General features: G+C 41.0%; 1 protein-coding gene across 2 annotated transcripts in view; it reads right to left on the reverse strand.

Annotated features, from left to right (window-relative positions):
* Positions 1–2,168: 2,168 nt before the first annotated feature.
* The window catches only part of plekho2 (pleckstrin homology domain containing, family O member 2), a 29,490-nt gene continuing 18,088 nt past the window's right edge, over positions 2,169–13,570 (reverse strand). The window contains exons 4-7 of one of the 2 annotated variants that reach the window (XM_078173778.1): positions 7,878–7,982; positions 7,669–7,767; positions 5,059–5,331; positions 2,169–4,790 (exon numbers count right to left, since the gene is read on the reverse strand). In XM_078173778.1, coding sequence (XP_078029904.1) covers positions 3,432–4,790; positions 5,059–5,331; positions 7,669–7,767; positions 7,878–7,982 — 1,836 coding nt within the window. In that variant the 3' untranslated portion in view covers positions 2,169–3,431. Of the gene's footprint in view, positions 4,791–4,881; positions 5,332–7,668; positions 7,768–7,877; positions 7,983–13,570 lie in introns of both variants that reach the window. The other variant, XM_033627710.2, reaches the window with a different exon arrangement.

A 13,570-nucleotide genomic window follows, 5' to 3' on the forward strand; every position in this document is an offset into this window, starting at 1 on the left:
ATACAATATAAACAAACAAGCAAAATTGTAAATTGTCTGTCAGTTAGCTAATATATTATTGTTTTCAACGAATAAAAGTTTGAGCCAGTAGACTAAAATCAAGTTGGCAGATTTCAGCAAGGTATGAAAACAGATCTTCAATATCAATATAACATTAATATATTTCCCAGCCACTGGAAAAACTGCATTAAAGACACAAAACATAAACAGATAGTTTCCCTTTGTTTATTTGGGCAGTAGCAAATTTTATCAGCGTACAAAATTATATCTAATGTTAGAAAATATTCTTGCATACTCTAAATGGTATGATTTATTCAAAATAGTCTTAAACACTACCATCACATTTTTTGACAAAGCATTAGACAACAAATAGGGGGAATCCCTCAGAGATCATGATTCAAATTGTGAGGAAAATCACTGAGGAGCACATGTGCCTCATAAAATCAAACTAAAAGAGAGGTTAGTGAGCCGAAAGTGCTGCTACAAGCTCTTTGTTCTGTTATGTACAAAATCAGTATGACATAAACTGTAATCATTCTAAGTGGAGAAGCAGTTCTTCATTTTTGCTTTAATCACATGATTAGTCTGAAAAGGTTAATTTCAGAAAACTCCTGAGCTGGGCTGGTTCATCTTTCCTCATCAACAATAAACAGCATATGCTATGGTAAAGTATAAACTATGTACAATATAAACTCCCTCATATAAACTGCCAGAAAAACATATAATCTAAGCCTCTTTAATCCACAAAGACGAGTACACTATTAAAGTTGTTGTGTAATTTGGTATTAACACTTTTTAGTACTTTATTTGCATGTTCTTATTGTACTGACAGTACTGCTTTGTCATTATATTATTTATTCTCTAATTAACTTTCAAGTAATCCTTCTTGAAAATGTCCGATATTTCATATAATACAAAAAATAAACAATACACAGTAGAACATTAAGCATTACCTTCAGCTACAGGGAAAGTTAAACTAGAAATAATTGCACTTAGTTATTTATAGGCGAACAATTGCATGTGCTGCATGACCATCAAAAAATTTTCTGCACAAGTTCATCAACTGACCGTTCGCTAAACCCTGAACTCCTTAGCGTGTGTTGCTACATCCGTCAGGCTTTCCATTTCATTACATAGGCTATAACTGCTGATTCTTTAGAAAGTCACAGGGAACCATTTCATAAGAGAAAGACAAAAGCAACTTCTCATTTCGAGCTAGCTATTGATTTTGCCCACTGAAATATCATACAGTTTTTTCCAATTAGATACACAGTCTAATGTTAGCTCCGCAAGTTGATTAAAAACTGTGCTGTTTCCATTTAAACTGTACGAATTACTTTTAATTGTTAACAGACACCTCAGTTTTTTGTGCTTTGTTGTATTTTAGGTAGCCTTGTGTAACATCTCAGCCAAAGCATTACAGATGAAAAATAGCTTTGTGGCGAATTTCGACATCTTTTATACCATGTGTATTTATTAATTTGTCCCCTCTCAAATAAACCAATCTAAACTATTAACATTACAAGGTAAAAGGCTTTTAGAATGTATTTGGTAAAAGGAACAATATCCTGGGTCATGTTGCCTGGGTTTGCTGGGGTGTAAACTTGACGAAATCCAATGAAAAGAAGGACAGAGAAGCTAACGTTCGTCTAAAGGCCCTGACACACCAAGCCGACAGTTGGTCGTTGGTCAATGTTGGGCCACTGGGCTGTGGCCCTCGTTGCTGCAGTGTGTCTTGCACCACTGGCCATCATCTGGGCTAGTTTGCTTATTTTCTGCCACTTCAGCATGTTGAATTTGGTGTGGACGGCAGCGAAGCCCATCAGTGAATGCAATCACTCTGACTGGTAGTTCCGCTCAGCGCACAAGTAAAGAAACAGAAGTGAGGAAAGTAAACAAAGAGCTAAAGTCAAGAGGGAGTGAGAGCAAAACAAACTTGTAACATCAGGTATTTTTCTTTCACCATTTAGCTCTTTTCTGTTTACTGGCTCACAGTAAACATGCTCTGTTCTTTCAACATGAGATTGTGTTGCTAACATGCTAACTAGTGTCAAAACGGTCTTCCGGTGTCTGCTGTCTACGTGCTGGTTGGCCGTCGGTTGAAATTTTTGCGGTGTGTTCATGTGCAACTTTTTGACCGAGACACAGGGAGGCGACACGGCAGGGGGCTTTTGTTGTCACTAGTCCTTTTAAGTTTGGTGCGTCTGGGCCTTAAACTCTGATGGTATTCACAACCGACCTCCACACAATGGGGAAATAGCAGCTTCCATAGTGCATGGTGATTAGACATCTCGGTTTGTTGTCATGTCATGAGGCCCGACAAATATCTGTAAATATCTGTTTTTTTAACATTTACTACCAACTGTCCGAATTTTAAGCACAATCAAAATACTGATTATACACGTTTTACTAATTTCAGCACTAGCGTAGGCGTTTATCATGTTCTGTCCCACTCATTATTCAGGCTGTTCTCATGCACTGTTTGTACTTTTTCCTACAAAAAGTAATGCCCCAAAATTTGTACACATCCTGCGTGATCATGAGCCAGTAGTCTGAGTATAATCCACGTGTCTGGGAAGGCTGTGATCATGTGAACAATGCCCTGTCCGGAGTCAGAAAGGAGGCAGGTTGGTGGTGGACGGGTCACAAAACTGGTGTTTGGAACCGTGTGAACTTTGAGTTATGTTAAGGTACATCGTTACCATGTGTCTTTTCCTGAACTTAACCTCCGTATCTTTACCTTACAGACATAACGTCATTCATGGGGCACTATTTCACGGGTATGGAGGTATGAGGATTCACTGCAGGAGTACCTAACTCGATATATATATATTAATAACAACAATGCATCACACATCTGAATTCATATATGTGTCAATCAATGTGTCGTTGTCAAGCCTGTTACTAGGGTATGAGCCAGAGGTGCGGGCTTTTCTGTCAGAACTTGTCAGTAATGTCACGCTAACGGTTAGCTGTTATGCTGCAGGGAATGTCTGCCTTTTCTAAAGAGCTGCAGGAGGCTTACTCATTTCTGTGCTAGCTGTGAATAGGTTTTTGTTTTTTCAACTGTAACCTCATTGTAGCTTAATGATAGGTTACTAGAAAGACCTTGAAAGTACCGCTCAGTTACTACTGTAGGTAGTAAGCTAGTTAGCCAGACATGCTAACGGTTGCAGCTCACATTAGGGCAGATAAACATATTGTTAAATCAATTCCTTAAATCTTTGCTTGTGTTTTTGGTTTTGGACAGGCCACAAAGACATGGCCCTCCAAAGCCTTTGTAAACTGAATATTACTTCTACTTTAGCCGCCCGTATGTGAAGAAATCCAAAGCTTGACAGGCCGGTTGCTATGCCATGACTGGACAATCACTGTTCAGGAGAAGCTTTTAGCGAACGGTCAGTTCCAAGTCAATCTGCTCTGACTGACATTCACCAGCTCTTCCTGTTGCATGGGCTCTTTGCAATTTTCAGTTTATTGACCTCCCTGAGGACATCGTCAGCCTTCTGCAGCTTCTCCATGGCCTGGGCCAGCAGATCCTGGGGCATGCCCGCCGCATCACCTCCCTCCTCGGACTGGGACACTTGGCTCAGGAGCTCCTTTGTCTTTTCCATCTCCAGCGCCACCTCAGTCTCAAGTTTTATGACATCAACACTAGGAGGCCTGTCACCTCCAGCCACTGGTGTGCTATGTTGTGTCACCTGAATACAGACTGAAGAGTCAGACAGCAGATCTCCGCTGGAGGCCGACCTGGCCTTGACTGAGGGTTTGAGAGGAGGAGTGGGATGCGAGCGCTGAAAGGGAAAGACCTTTGGTCTAACCTGAGGCTTGGGTGGGACCTTTGTAAGCCTTATACTAACAGGGATCTGAACGTCATCCTCACTGGTGTCCAACACATCCAGACTAGGATGGCTTCCTCTCAATGCAGCCGTGGAAGTTGCCAGTGTGTCTTCAGTCCCAGAGCCTTCGCTATCATCATCTGAGTGCTGACCACTGTCTACAGACTTCTCCTCTGTCTTCTTTTTCTTCTCCCCGGGCAAGTGACAGATCAGTGGACTCAAGTTGAGGCTGTCATCCAAAGAGACAACTACTGAGGGGGGTTCACTCTTGGGTGGTGCCTCTTCTGCTTGAGGAGAACTGGCTGAGGTATCTGAGGCTGTTTGCAGTGATGCAGTGGGGTCCTGTCCCTCATTAGTCTGCATTACAGTTGTGTTGTCATCTGTGTGTTGCGTGTCAGGCTCAACAGGTTTCTCAGGCTTTTTCTTGGGGGTTAGAAGAGGACTGGGGCTCTTTCTGATGGGCTCTGCAGGGATTTGGGGCTCACTGTCGGATGCTTCGTTTACGCCACTACTCTCCCCTGATTCTTCTTCAGAAACCTCTCCTTCTTCGCTGGGACTCTCAGGTTTATCATCTTTGACACTGGGTGTAGCCTCATCTGTTTCCACAGCTTCTCCTGTTGCCTCCTTCTTATCACCTTCCTCCTTCTCCTCATTCTCATCAGCCGTGTCTTGAACCTCTTGGTCCGGCTCCACAGTAGGATGGGAGGGCTTCTTCTCTTTGGATGGAGGGGTGGGAGGGGAGTTCGGCCTGGACTGTGAGGCCTCTACAAGGTTGCTTATGGAGCCGCTGGAGCTGGGTTTGTTGGGAGGGGTTGGTGGTGGAACTGTCTTTTTCCTGGCATCAGGACTCTTTTCAGCCACCTTCTCAGCTTTGTCCTCCTCTGTAGCTTCTTCAACAGGTGAAGCGCAGGGCTTGGCTTCCTTAGACAGAGGCATAGGTGGCTTCAGGACCTTGAACACATGAAATCATATTTTATTGACCATTTTATCCAAACAGAAAGACATACACAAATAGTTATGCATTGTATAGTATTATACAGACCTTTTTCTCATCCTTATCCGGTTCATCCTCAGGTGTTGTAATGGGTTTCGCCTCTTTCGTGGGGGGCATGGGAGGTTTGAGGACCTTTTTCTCGGGGGCTTCATCCTTATCTGGTTCATCCTCAGGTGTTGTACTGGGTTTCGCCTCTTTGGTGGGGGGCATGGGAGGTTTGAGGACCTTTTTCTCAGGGGCTTCATCCTTATCTGGTTCATCCTCAGGTATTGTACTGGGTTTAGCCTCTTTGATGGGGGGCATGGGAGGTTTGAGGACCTTTTTCTGGGGACTGACCTCTGGCTCAGTCTTAGCCTCCTCCTCAGCACCTCCTGCCTCCTGGGCCACTTTGGGGGCTCCAGTGCCGTCAACAGTTGCATGATGGGTCCCATTAGGAATTGTGGCATCTTCAAGATCAAGATCCAAGCGCAGGATACCATCAGACGACACATCAGCTATCTAAAGGGGAAAAAAAAAATCACACAAACAAGACAGTTAGTTAAATTAAAAGCCAATGTGCCATCATTTCTAAAATAAAAGCTGTTATACAAACACAACGACTGGTTCCTCTTTTTAAAAGAAATACTGTTTCCATTCACAAATGAATATTGATCTCTTCTTTTCTTTTTTCATTCGCTGCAAAGCTGCTGTCTATTACACTCAGCACTTCCTGTACAGATATTTCAGATTAAAAGCCTCTGTCTGCTTTTAACATTTGTAAATTATTTCTAGTGTTTCTACAGCTTCTTCGTGTATTGTAAGATTGTAGGCTAGTGTTGTTTTTGGCGGCCTGTTTTAATTTTAGTTTTAGTCTAGTCATTGTGTCAAACTGTCATTTTAGTTTTTATTAGTTTTAGTCACGTTCATACTCTTTTTTTGTCTAGTCAAGTTTCAGTCAACTAATAGTCTGAGCATTTTAGTCTTATTTTAGTCAGAATAATCCATGACTATTTTCGTCTCATTTTAGTCGACGAAAACTGATGACATTTTAGTCTAGTGTTAGTCAGTGAAAATTGTATTTTAGTCTCTTTTTAGTAATGCAATTCTATTATACCCAGTCAATATAGTATAAGTACCTAGTATAGTATAACCAAACCAAAATTTTCTTTTCTAAATTAGCTCCCACTTAGAGCTAAATATATATTTATTTATTTATACAACAGTTAGTTCCGACCGAGTAATTTGATTGGACGAGAGGCATTCCGTGAGTGCTGATATAGAGTATAACATCACTGGGACTTGTAACAGTAAAATCACTCCGCTCACAGGTGTTATAAATATAAATACAGCCGTTAATTAACCAACTGTCACACTCGCTACATTGACACAAACTGACACTATAGCGTTACACCAAGAAGATGGATATTTTCCCCAAAATTACATTTGAATTAAATTATGAGTGGTTGTCAGGAGAGGACGAGGAAAAGGAAAGCCAGGACTCTTCTGTGCAGACCTCCAGGTGTGTCTGTGTAACATCAGCCGACCACGACAAACTGGAGAGGAGCAAAAATGAAGCGAACACAGTCAGGAATTCTCAATGATCATCTGATGAGGTACTGATGAGGGAGAGTGGAAGCTGAATCCGGCCGTGCCAACGTCCAGGTTTGCCAACGTTTCATCAGCCGAACTGGACGAAGTTACACAGTTGCAGATCAATGTAAATACAAAGTAGCTTGTGAGTTCCTGGTGTGTGTGCCGCCTTGCCTGGCAACAGACTGGGGGAACTGTTTTTTTTTCGCGGAGCTACATAACATACTTAAATAATTTATTTCATCACCTTTTGTTAACATTTCCTTACTCAGCATTGCTGTTTAAGCTGTTGTTGAACTGTTGTATAAAAGCAATATCACATGAGAGCGAGTGATGTTGTACTGTATATCATCACGGCTGTAATCCGTCTGCGTCCGCTTTCATCTCGTCTCGTTTTGGTCAACGAAAATGAAGAGACATTTTAGCAGAGGTTTTATTTTGTAAACCACATTTAGTCTCGTTTTTATTAGTCAACAATATTGCATTATATATTTAATTATAGTTATCGTCACATGACCGCCATTTACGTTGCGTCTCGTCTCGTTTTCGTCACGTGATAAAGGTTCGTTGACGATGATATTTAGTCATACTTTTCGTTGACAAAAGGGACACTATTGTAGGCTATCGTTTACATTTAACACCAATAAATGTGACTTTTTGCTGTCCCATAAACATGTAATAAATATTACCTCTCATATCATATTAAGTACTTCATTAATGGTTCTAATGATCTCACTTTTAATTTACAGTCCCACCTCTTTTACATACACATGCTTGTGGCTGGTTAGCAAAACTCAGAATTGACTGAGCTGGTTGATAGTTGACTTATTATTTTCAGGTTTGAGGATTATAAAGCTGCTGAATGCACACTGTGTAGGCTACATAAACTTTAGCAGAATAGCTCAAAAGACCCATTTGTGTATCATTCCTGTAGCATTGTTGGCTTTGTACACTTGGGTGCTGATAGCAACTGCCATACACCTGAAGGGTTAAACCTGATGTTACCTCCCTAACCACAAATCCTGCTTCATAGTACAGACCTTGTGACATGAGGACGTTTGGCCATTTAGCAGACACTCTTATCCAGAGACAGTCACACATTCATACTAACCGTGTGTGTCTGAACCAATAAGAAAACCACGCAAAGGGCAAGAAACTCAGCTGAGATTTAAAGCTTCACTTACTTACTGTAGCAGCAGAGCTAACCACACAGTGTCTTGTTTCACACACACATGAATGGATTCTCACATTCACACACACACAAACCTCTTTCATGTGTATCCTGGTTGGTGGCCGTCGGTTACGGTTTCCTTTGGGCCTTGATCGAGTAACATGCTCTAAATTACTGCTTTCATCAACCGTCACCTGTGAAAACATTACGCTTATTCATTCACTTTTCCACTGAATCCATCTGAGCTCTGAGGAGCTGAACGTGTATGAAAACTCAGTGAGGGCTGAAATGAAGAGACGTTTACCTCATCAAAGATTTTGTTCTTTGCTCGATTGATGCCATCGAGCAGAGCTTTAATCCAGGCGTCTTTCTCCTCGGCAGATGCCGCTTGAAACTTCACATCATGGACCTGTCGACAGAGAAATGACTCATGTCAGCTGTTGATACACAACAGTCATTTTAAAATAACAAACAGTGTGTGTTAGGGAGAATTTCCTTTTTCTGAACTTTTTTCTTCTACACACAGAAAACTAAGTCTTTCACCCTGCCTGTCAAAACCTAACATTTCTGTATCTTAAATCTACAAGTGTACCTTACAGTATCTTAACTGCAGAGAAGCAGCTGCAGGTGACTGGTGGTGAGACACACTGCTGCTGCTGTGCTGCTTTAAATAAATCTTTTTGGCATCGTTCAGCCATGCGGAGCCAGAGCTGAAGAGGGTTACCCCGGAGAAACCAAGAGGCGGCCAAGTAGCTGTTCACATCCTGGTCAGACCCACTTACTTCATTCACACTGAACAACCACAATGGACTGCAAACTACTAACAGATTCAGGAACTCGGAGTTCAACAAGTAGGGGATTGTTTTGAAATGCTGAATGATGATATTCCACCTTTTTTTAAGCAACATTTCCCTTTTTTTATTTTACTTTATTCAGAAATTAACAGACGATGGATACCAAAACCAGAGTTTCCCATACATTCATTTATTCGTGGCACACTGACACAGTATCAGCATCTGCCGTTTAGATTGGATTTTTTTGGAGCTCCGTTTCTATTGAGTCTTCTCTATTGATAACTAATCTACTGTGCGGGCACGTATGGTCAGAATGTGTTACGGCTCCGGCTGATTTTGATGTGTTTCAGTTCTCTGTGTCCTTCACATGTTTGATTGTGAGAGCAAGTGCTTCTTGTGTGTGAGGATCTTTGTCTCCTAAATACAGGTGAGGCGCTGATAGGCTGGAGGTGTGGGTTCAGTCTGGGCAAGTGTGGACCGCTGATTGGCTCCCCAACTACCCCGATCCTCGGCTTCCCCACAGGCCGATCGACAGTTGTCTGACAGCAGCAGCGTTCCTGTCCTCTGCCTCTACACCTTTAGTATTGTGTTTCTGTTAAATCTGAAGATTTCGCTTTTCTGTAGTGACCGTGCCTCCTGTGGGCCGTCTTAGTGAGATTTTCGTATTTGTGTTTGTAGAAACACTGTGAGCATTTAATTTGTTTCAGTAGTTCACTCTTATTATTTCTAACTTCACTTTGAAGCTGGAGGGGTGGGCTGCCATTTTGTATATTTTTCCCATGTTTCTGATGCATCCTAGGGAGCCAGATTTAGTGAGTGTATTTTTGTTTGTTTTTAATAAAGTAATAAATAACTTCACTTTGAACTGCAATTCCTGCTGTGAGTTATCTGGTTTGGGGACCAAGGAGGGAGCAGCCTTCCACAGTTTCATGTTGCGCTCCTACCCCTCTAGACGGGGGCGTAACAATGAGAAAATCAGGAAAATAGTCCTACGCAGGACTCTGCTGTGGAGTCCACATGTATTTTGGTGGGCATATCCTGATTGGCCGGCTATATTTATGCAAATTTCAGTGGACGAATGCATGCTTCTGAATGGAGGAGAGTATTACTCAGAGTCCAGTAGGAACTAGGATTACAATACTGTAACCTTTGTTTATTGTCATAAGGCTGCCAAGAAAACTGTGGACCACTTTAGAGGAAAGGTAGGAACAGAAGTCCTACTACAAGTGGAAATCTCCATAGGCTGCCTTTAATTTCTTCATCAAAAAATCATTACAAGTTACAGAGCCACAACCTGAAATTGATGGTGTTTCAAATCAGTAAAGACAGCAGCATGTTCAGACAGAGCTCAGGTCTAGGGCTCAGTTTCATCTGTGTACACTGGTGTCTGACTCACTCCGCAGACTGGTCGCTGCATCCAGACAGGGGGAAAAACTGACACACATGCACCAGAGAGCAGAGAGTGTGTTTGTGAAGTAATAAGTGCACCTCTGTCCGTCTCACTCACGCACACCCACCCACACACACACACACACACACACACACACACACACACACACACACAAGCTGTCCACATTGTCACAATGGCAATTGTTCAAGTTGTGACGTTGGAAAAGTCTTCACTCACGTCTCTTTGCACTACTATGGCAAAATAATTCACTACTTGTGTGTTACATTTTTGATGCTGCATTTCTTAAAATATTTTTGTCCATTTTAAAGAGAGATGGAAGGAAATGAGGGATAGAGATGCAACAAAGGTGAAGGCTGGACTTGAAGCTGCGACACTGCGATTTATGGTCAGGCTCTTAAGCCAAGGGGGCGCCCTTCTCTGTCAGCCTATCATCCTACTGCTCCCCATTTTTGATATGGCTCTTTTTCGGCTGCAGATCTTTCTTGCTGCAGTCCTGCGCACCCTCCACCTCTCCATCACCACCTGGTTCAGTGGTAGACAACCTGCGGCTCATGAGCAGCATGCGGCTCTTTGGACCCTCTCCACTGGCTCCCTGTGTCTTTGACATAAAATTGTACGGCAATGAATAACGACTCAGATTTTTATTTGTCTTTGTTGTAGGCCTAAAGTGATTATTGCATCCTACAACTGTAAAAATGTTCAGCGTACACATCAAATAAGAAATGTTTTCATGTTGCACCAACTAAAATGTGCATTATACGTCGACGACCTGGCGCCTTATCCTCTTAATCTTGCTAAACTTCAATATCAGTGGTTAGCCTGGCCAATAATGGCTCTTATAGTAATAAAGGTTGCCGACCTCTGACCTAGTCTTTATAGATTGATCAGCCTCATCCGCCTCAGCTGTCAGCAGCCACCACCACCACCAGTGTGTGGACTTCATGGGGGATTTATCCTGCTGCCACTCATATGTCCCTTAATCACAAAATATCTCCCTCTGGTGTCCGAGCGCAAAAGAATTCTGTTAAATCTTAATCATCACAAATCATGTGTTAATCTGTACACTCATATTCTGTATCAAACATTATCTTTACTTCATTCTTCTGTCTCTCCTGATTGAAATACTCCATTTGATTTGGGCCAGATTTAGTGCCTGGGTAGAGCTGGATTGTAATTTGGTCATAAACAACTGAGTATCTTGAAGCTCCTTGAATTTGTCTGATGATGTCAGAAGTTCCCGAATCTCGTTGTCGCTCCAGTTAGACAATTTTGTTGGCGTCTTAGTTTAAATTACCCTTCTTCTTCACCCAGAAGTTAACTACTGCACCTTTAATGATATTAATGAGGGCTGGAGAAAGCCTAAAGATTTTCTATATCACTGCCAACAGAATGAGTCCCAGTACTAACACCAAAACAATTACTTTTCCCAAACATTTCTAGGATTAATATCAACATATTTAAATTTTTTAAAAAATATAATCAAATGTGAAAAAACTGCTAAGTTCCTCTCTATCAAACAAAAGATAGTCTTATGACCTATTTAGATCAGCAAATATCAAACACAAGAAAACGAGCTAAAGAATGTGACCAAACATTTAAAGTCAACTTTCAATATTTGCCTCTTAAATGTACCATTTATCCGTAGCGGATATATAATATACAAATTTATATGAACCCACCCTAACTCTTAGTCTGGACAAAGAGATCTCGATGAGTCTTTCACCATTTCAGTGACTGAGAACAGCACTGTAGCGCTGTGTGGGAGCAGCATTGGTGTAAAGGTTAGAGAAGCTTGTGGTTTGTAACTAGAGGGCTCAGACCTCAGGCTGGGTACTGACATGTGTCTCTTTATAAACTGCTGAGGTGCCCCTCCAGCTGCTCTGGCAGAGATGCAAACAAATAACACTGGCAGGTGGCAGGTTTCTACAACAGCATATGTGCTCATTAAATCAACCCTGGGTAAATAATTATTTAAATACTGTTCACTCAGTTACTTAGAGCCAGTGCACAAAAATAAAAGCTGACCTCAACGAGGAAGTGACGACAACTCACACCAGCCCACAGCCTTATTGAAACTGTGCTGAAGAGTTTACCGCACAGTGCAAAGACAGGCTCATACTTCAGCATGTCCACATCCACACACTCATCATCATCATTTTAAGTTGTTACAGATGATTTAGGTTATCAAACAGTTGCCTTATTACATATCCAGACATAAGCATTTATTCAAAGTCATGTTTGTGTCCTCCTGATGGATTTAAATCCAACATTCCCTCTCTTGTAGCTCAGTTTTGGTCTCCACCAGCTAAAAACAAGGCCTGTTTCATCCTCGTGGACCTCGCTGTTGCCTTCTAAATCAAAGAAAACTTTGGATAAGCAAAGATTTTTTTTAATATCTATTTCATTTTACACCAATATTGGCTCTAAAAATGCATCATGTAATAATAATAATGTAATAATTTTACACTTTTAAAAAATACGTTTTCTTTTTAAATTCTTGTCGTGATAGAAAAAACGGCTTAAGGTATCTTTTTTAGAAATGCTGCCAAAAAAATCGGGCATTTCGGGCTGCAACAATTACAAAGGCAGCCCATTTTTTAATTAATTTATCCTTATCCATACCAGGGGCTTTGATTTCTGATTAGCTTTTTTAAGATTGTTTGTTTTTCCGCTAAATGGATGTTTACTAAGAAAAGACCTTTGTCCTGTCTGTGATGCAATAAAAATATTTGTTTTATTTATAAAAAGTAAGGTTATGTGATTCCAGTTTTAGTTATGTTTGATTTTTTTAAATTATTTTGGCCACGATAATCATACATGAAATGTATATATATATTTTTTATATTATACTACTATTTGATCATGCCTCTGTTTTATTTAAATCTCTTTGTGAAACACTTTTGTCGACGTTCAGTCAAAAGTGAATTATCTCTTCACAACAATCTTGTTACACCATGACCAAACATCACAACTTCTGTTTTCAGGTATCAGATAGTGAACTATCTGTCAGCATGTGTGTCAGAGTTCAAGTGCATCTCTGAATCTGTGAAGGGGGCGTGCTGAAGCTAAAACAGGGTTTTGAGCTGCTCTTCAACCCAAGATAATGAAATTAGTTTTTAAACTTACTACAGGGTGGGACAGACACAGTAGAGTAGGTGAATCTGAATCCTTTGTATCCTTTGCAGCTGGAGAATGACTGTGACGGAGAATAGCATTTGTTGTGAGTACATGTTGTCCATTTGCTATTGTCATTTACATGTTTTGCTTCTTCAGTTTCACTTCCCACTTCCATATGTCACAGTTTGATAGCTGATCTACATTTTAAGTTCTCACTTTGCGCAGATACACCCACACAGATACTTTTAGTTTGATAATGTTATCGTTCAAAGTTAGAAATAATTCGGCACTTGGAGGAGAAGTTGATGCATATTGTACAAATTACAGATTAACTGAAAAGGTGTAATGTTGATAAAAGCAGACCCTTTAAGATCATTTCAGGCTGATGCTTGTACTTAATGTTTCTACGAGAACTTGTTTATACACTTAAATGTTGAAAAAACTCTTAGTTTTTCCTCATACTGTCTGTGCTGGAACACCTGTATTAACCCTCTGTCTTAACTGCTCTGTTTAGCTGCTGCCTCTTTGAGCTCCCCTCCTGAAAAGTCCAGTTTGCTCCGACTGACTGGTCAGCCGATCTGAATCCTTTGTATCCTTTGCAGCTGGAGAATGACTGTGACGGAGAATACCGGCAGTTTCTACTGTAAAAAATCACGAATACAATTCCTAAACACA

The sequence above is a fragment of the Epinephelus lanceolatus genome, chromosome 2 (genome assembly GCF_041903045.1).
Source record: "Epinephelus lanceolatus isolate andai-2023 chromosome 2, ASM4190304v1, whole genome shotgun sequence".
Lineage (NCBI taxonomy): Eukaryota > Metazoa > Chordata > Actinopteri > Perciformes > Serranidae > Epinephelus > Epinephelus lanceolatus.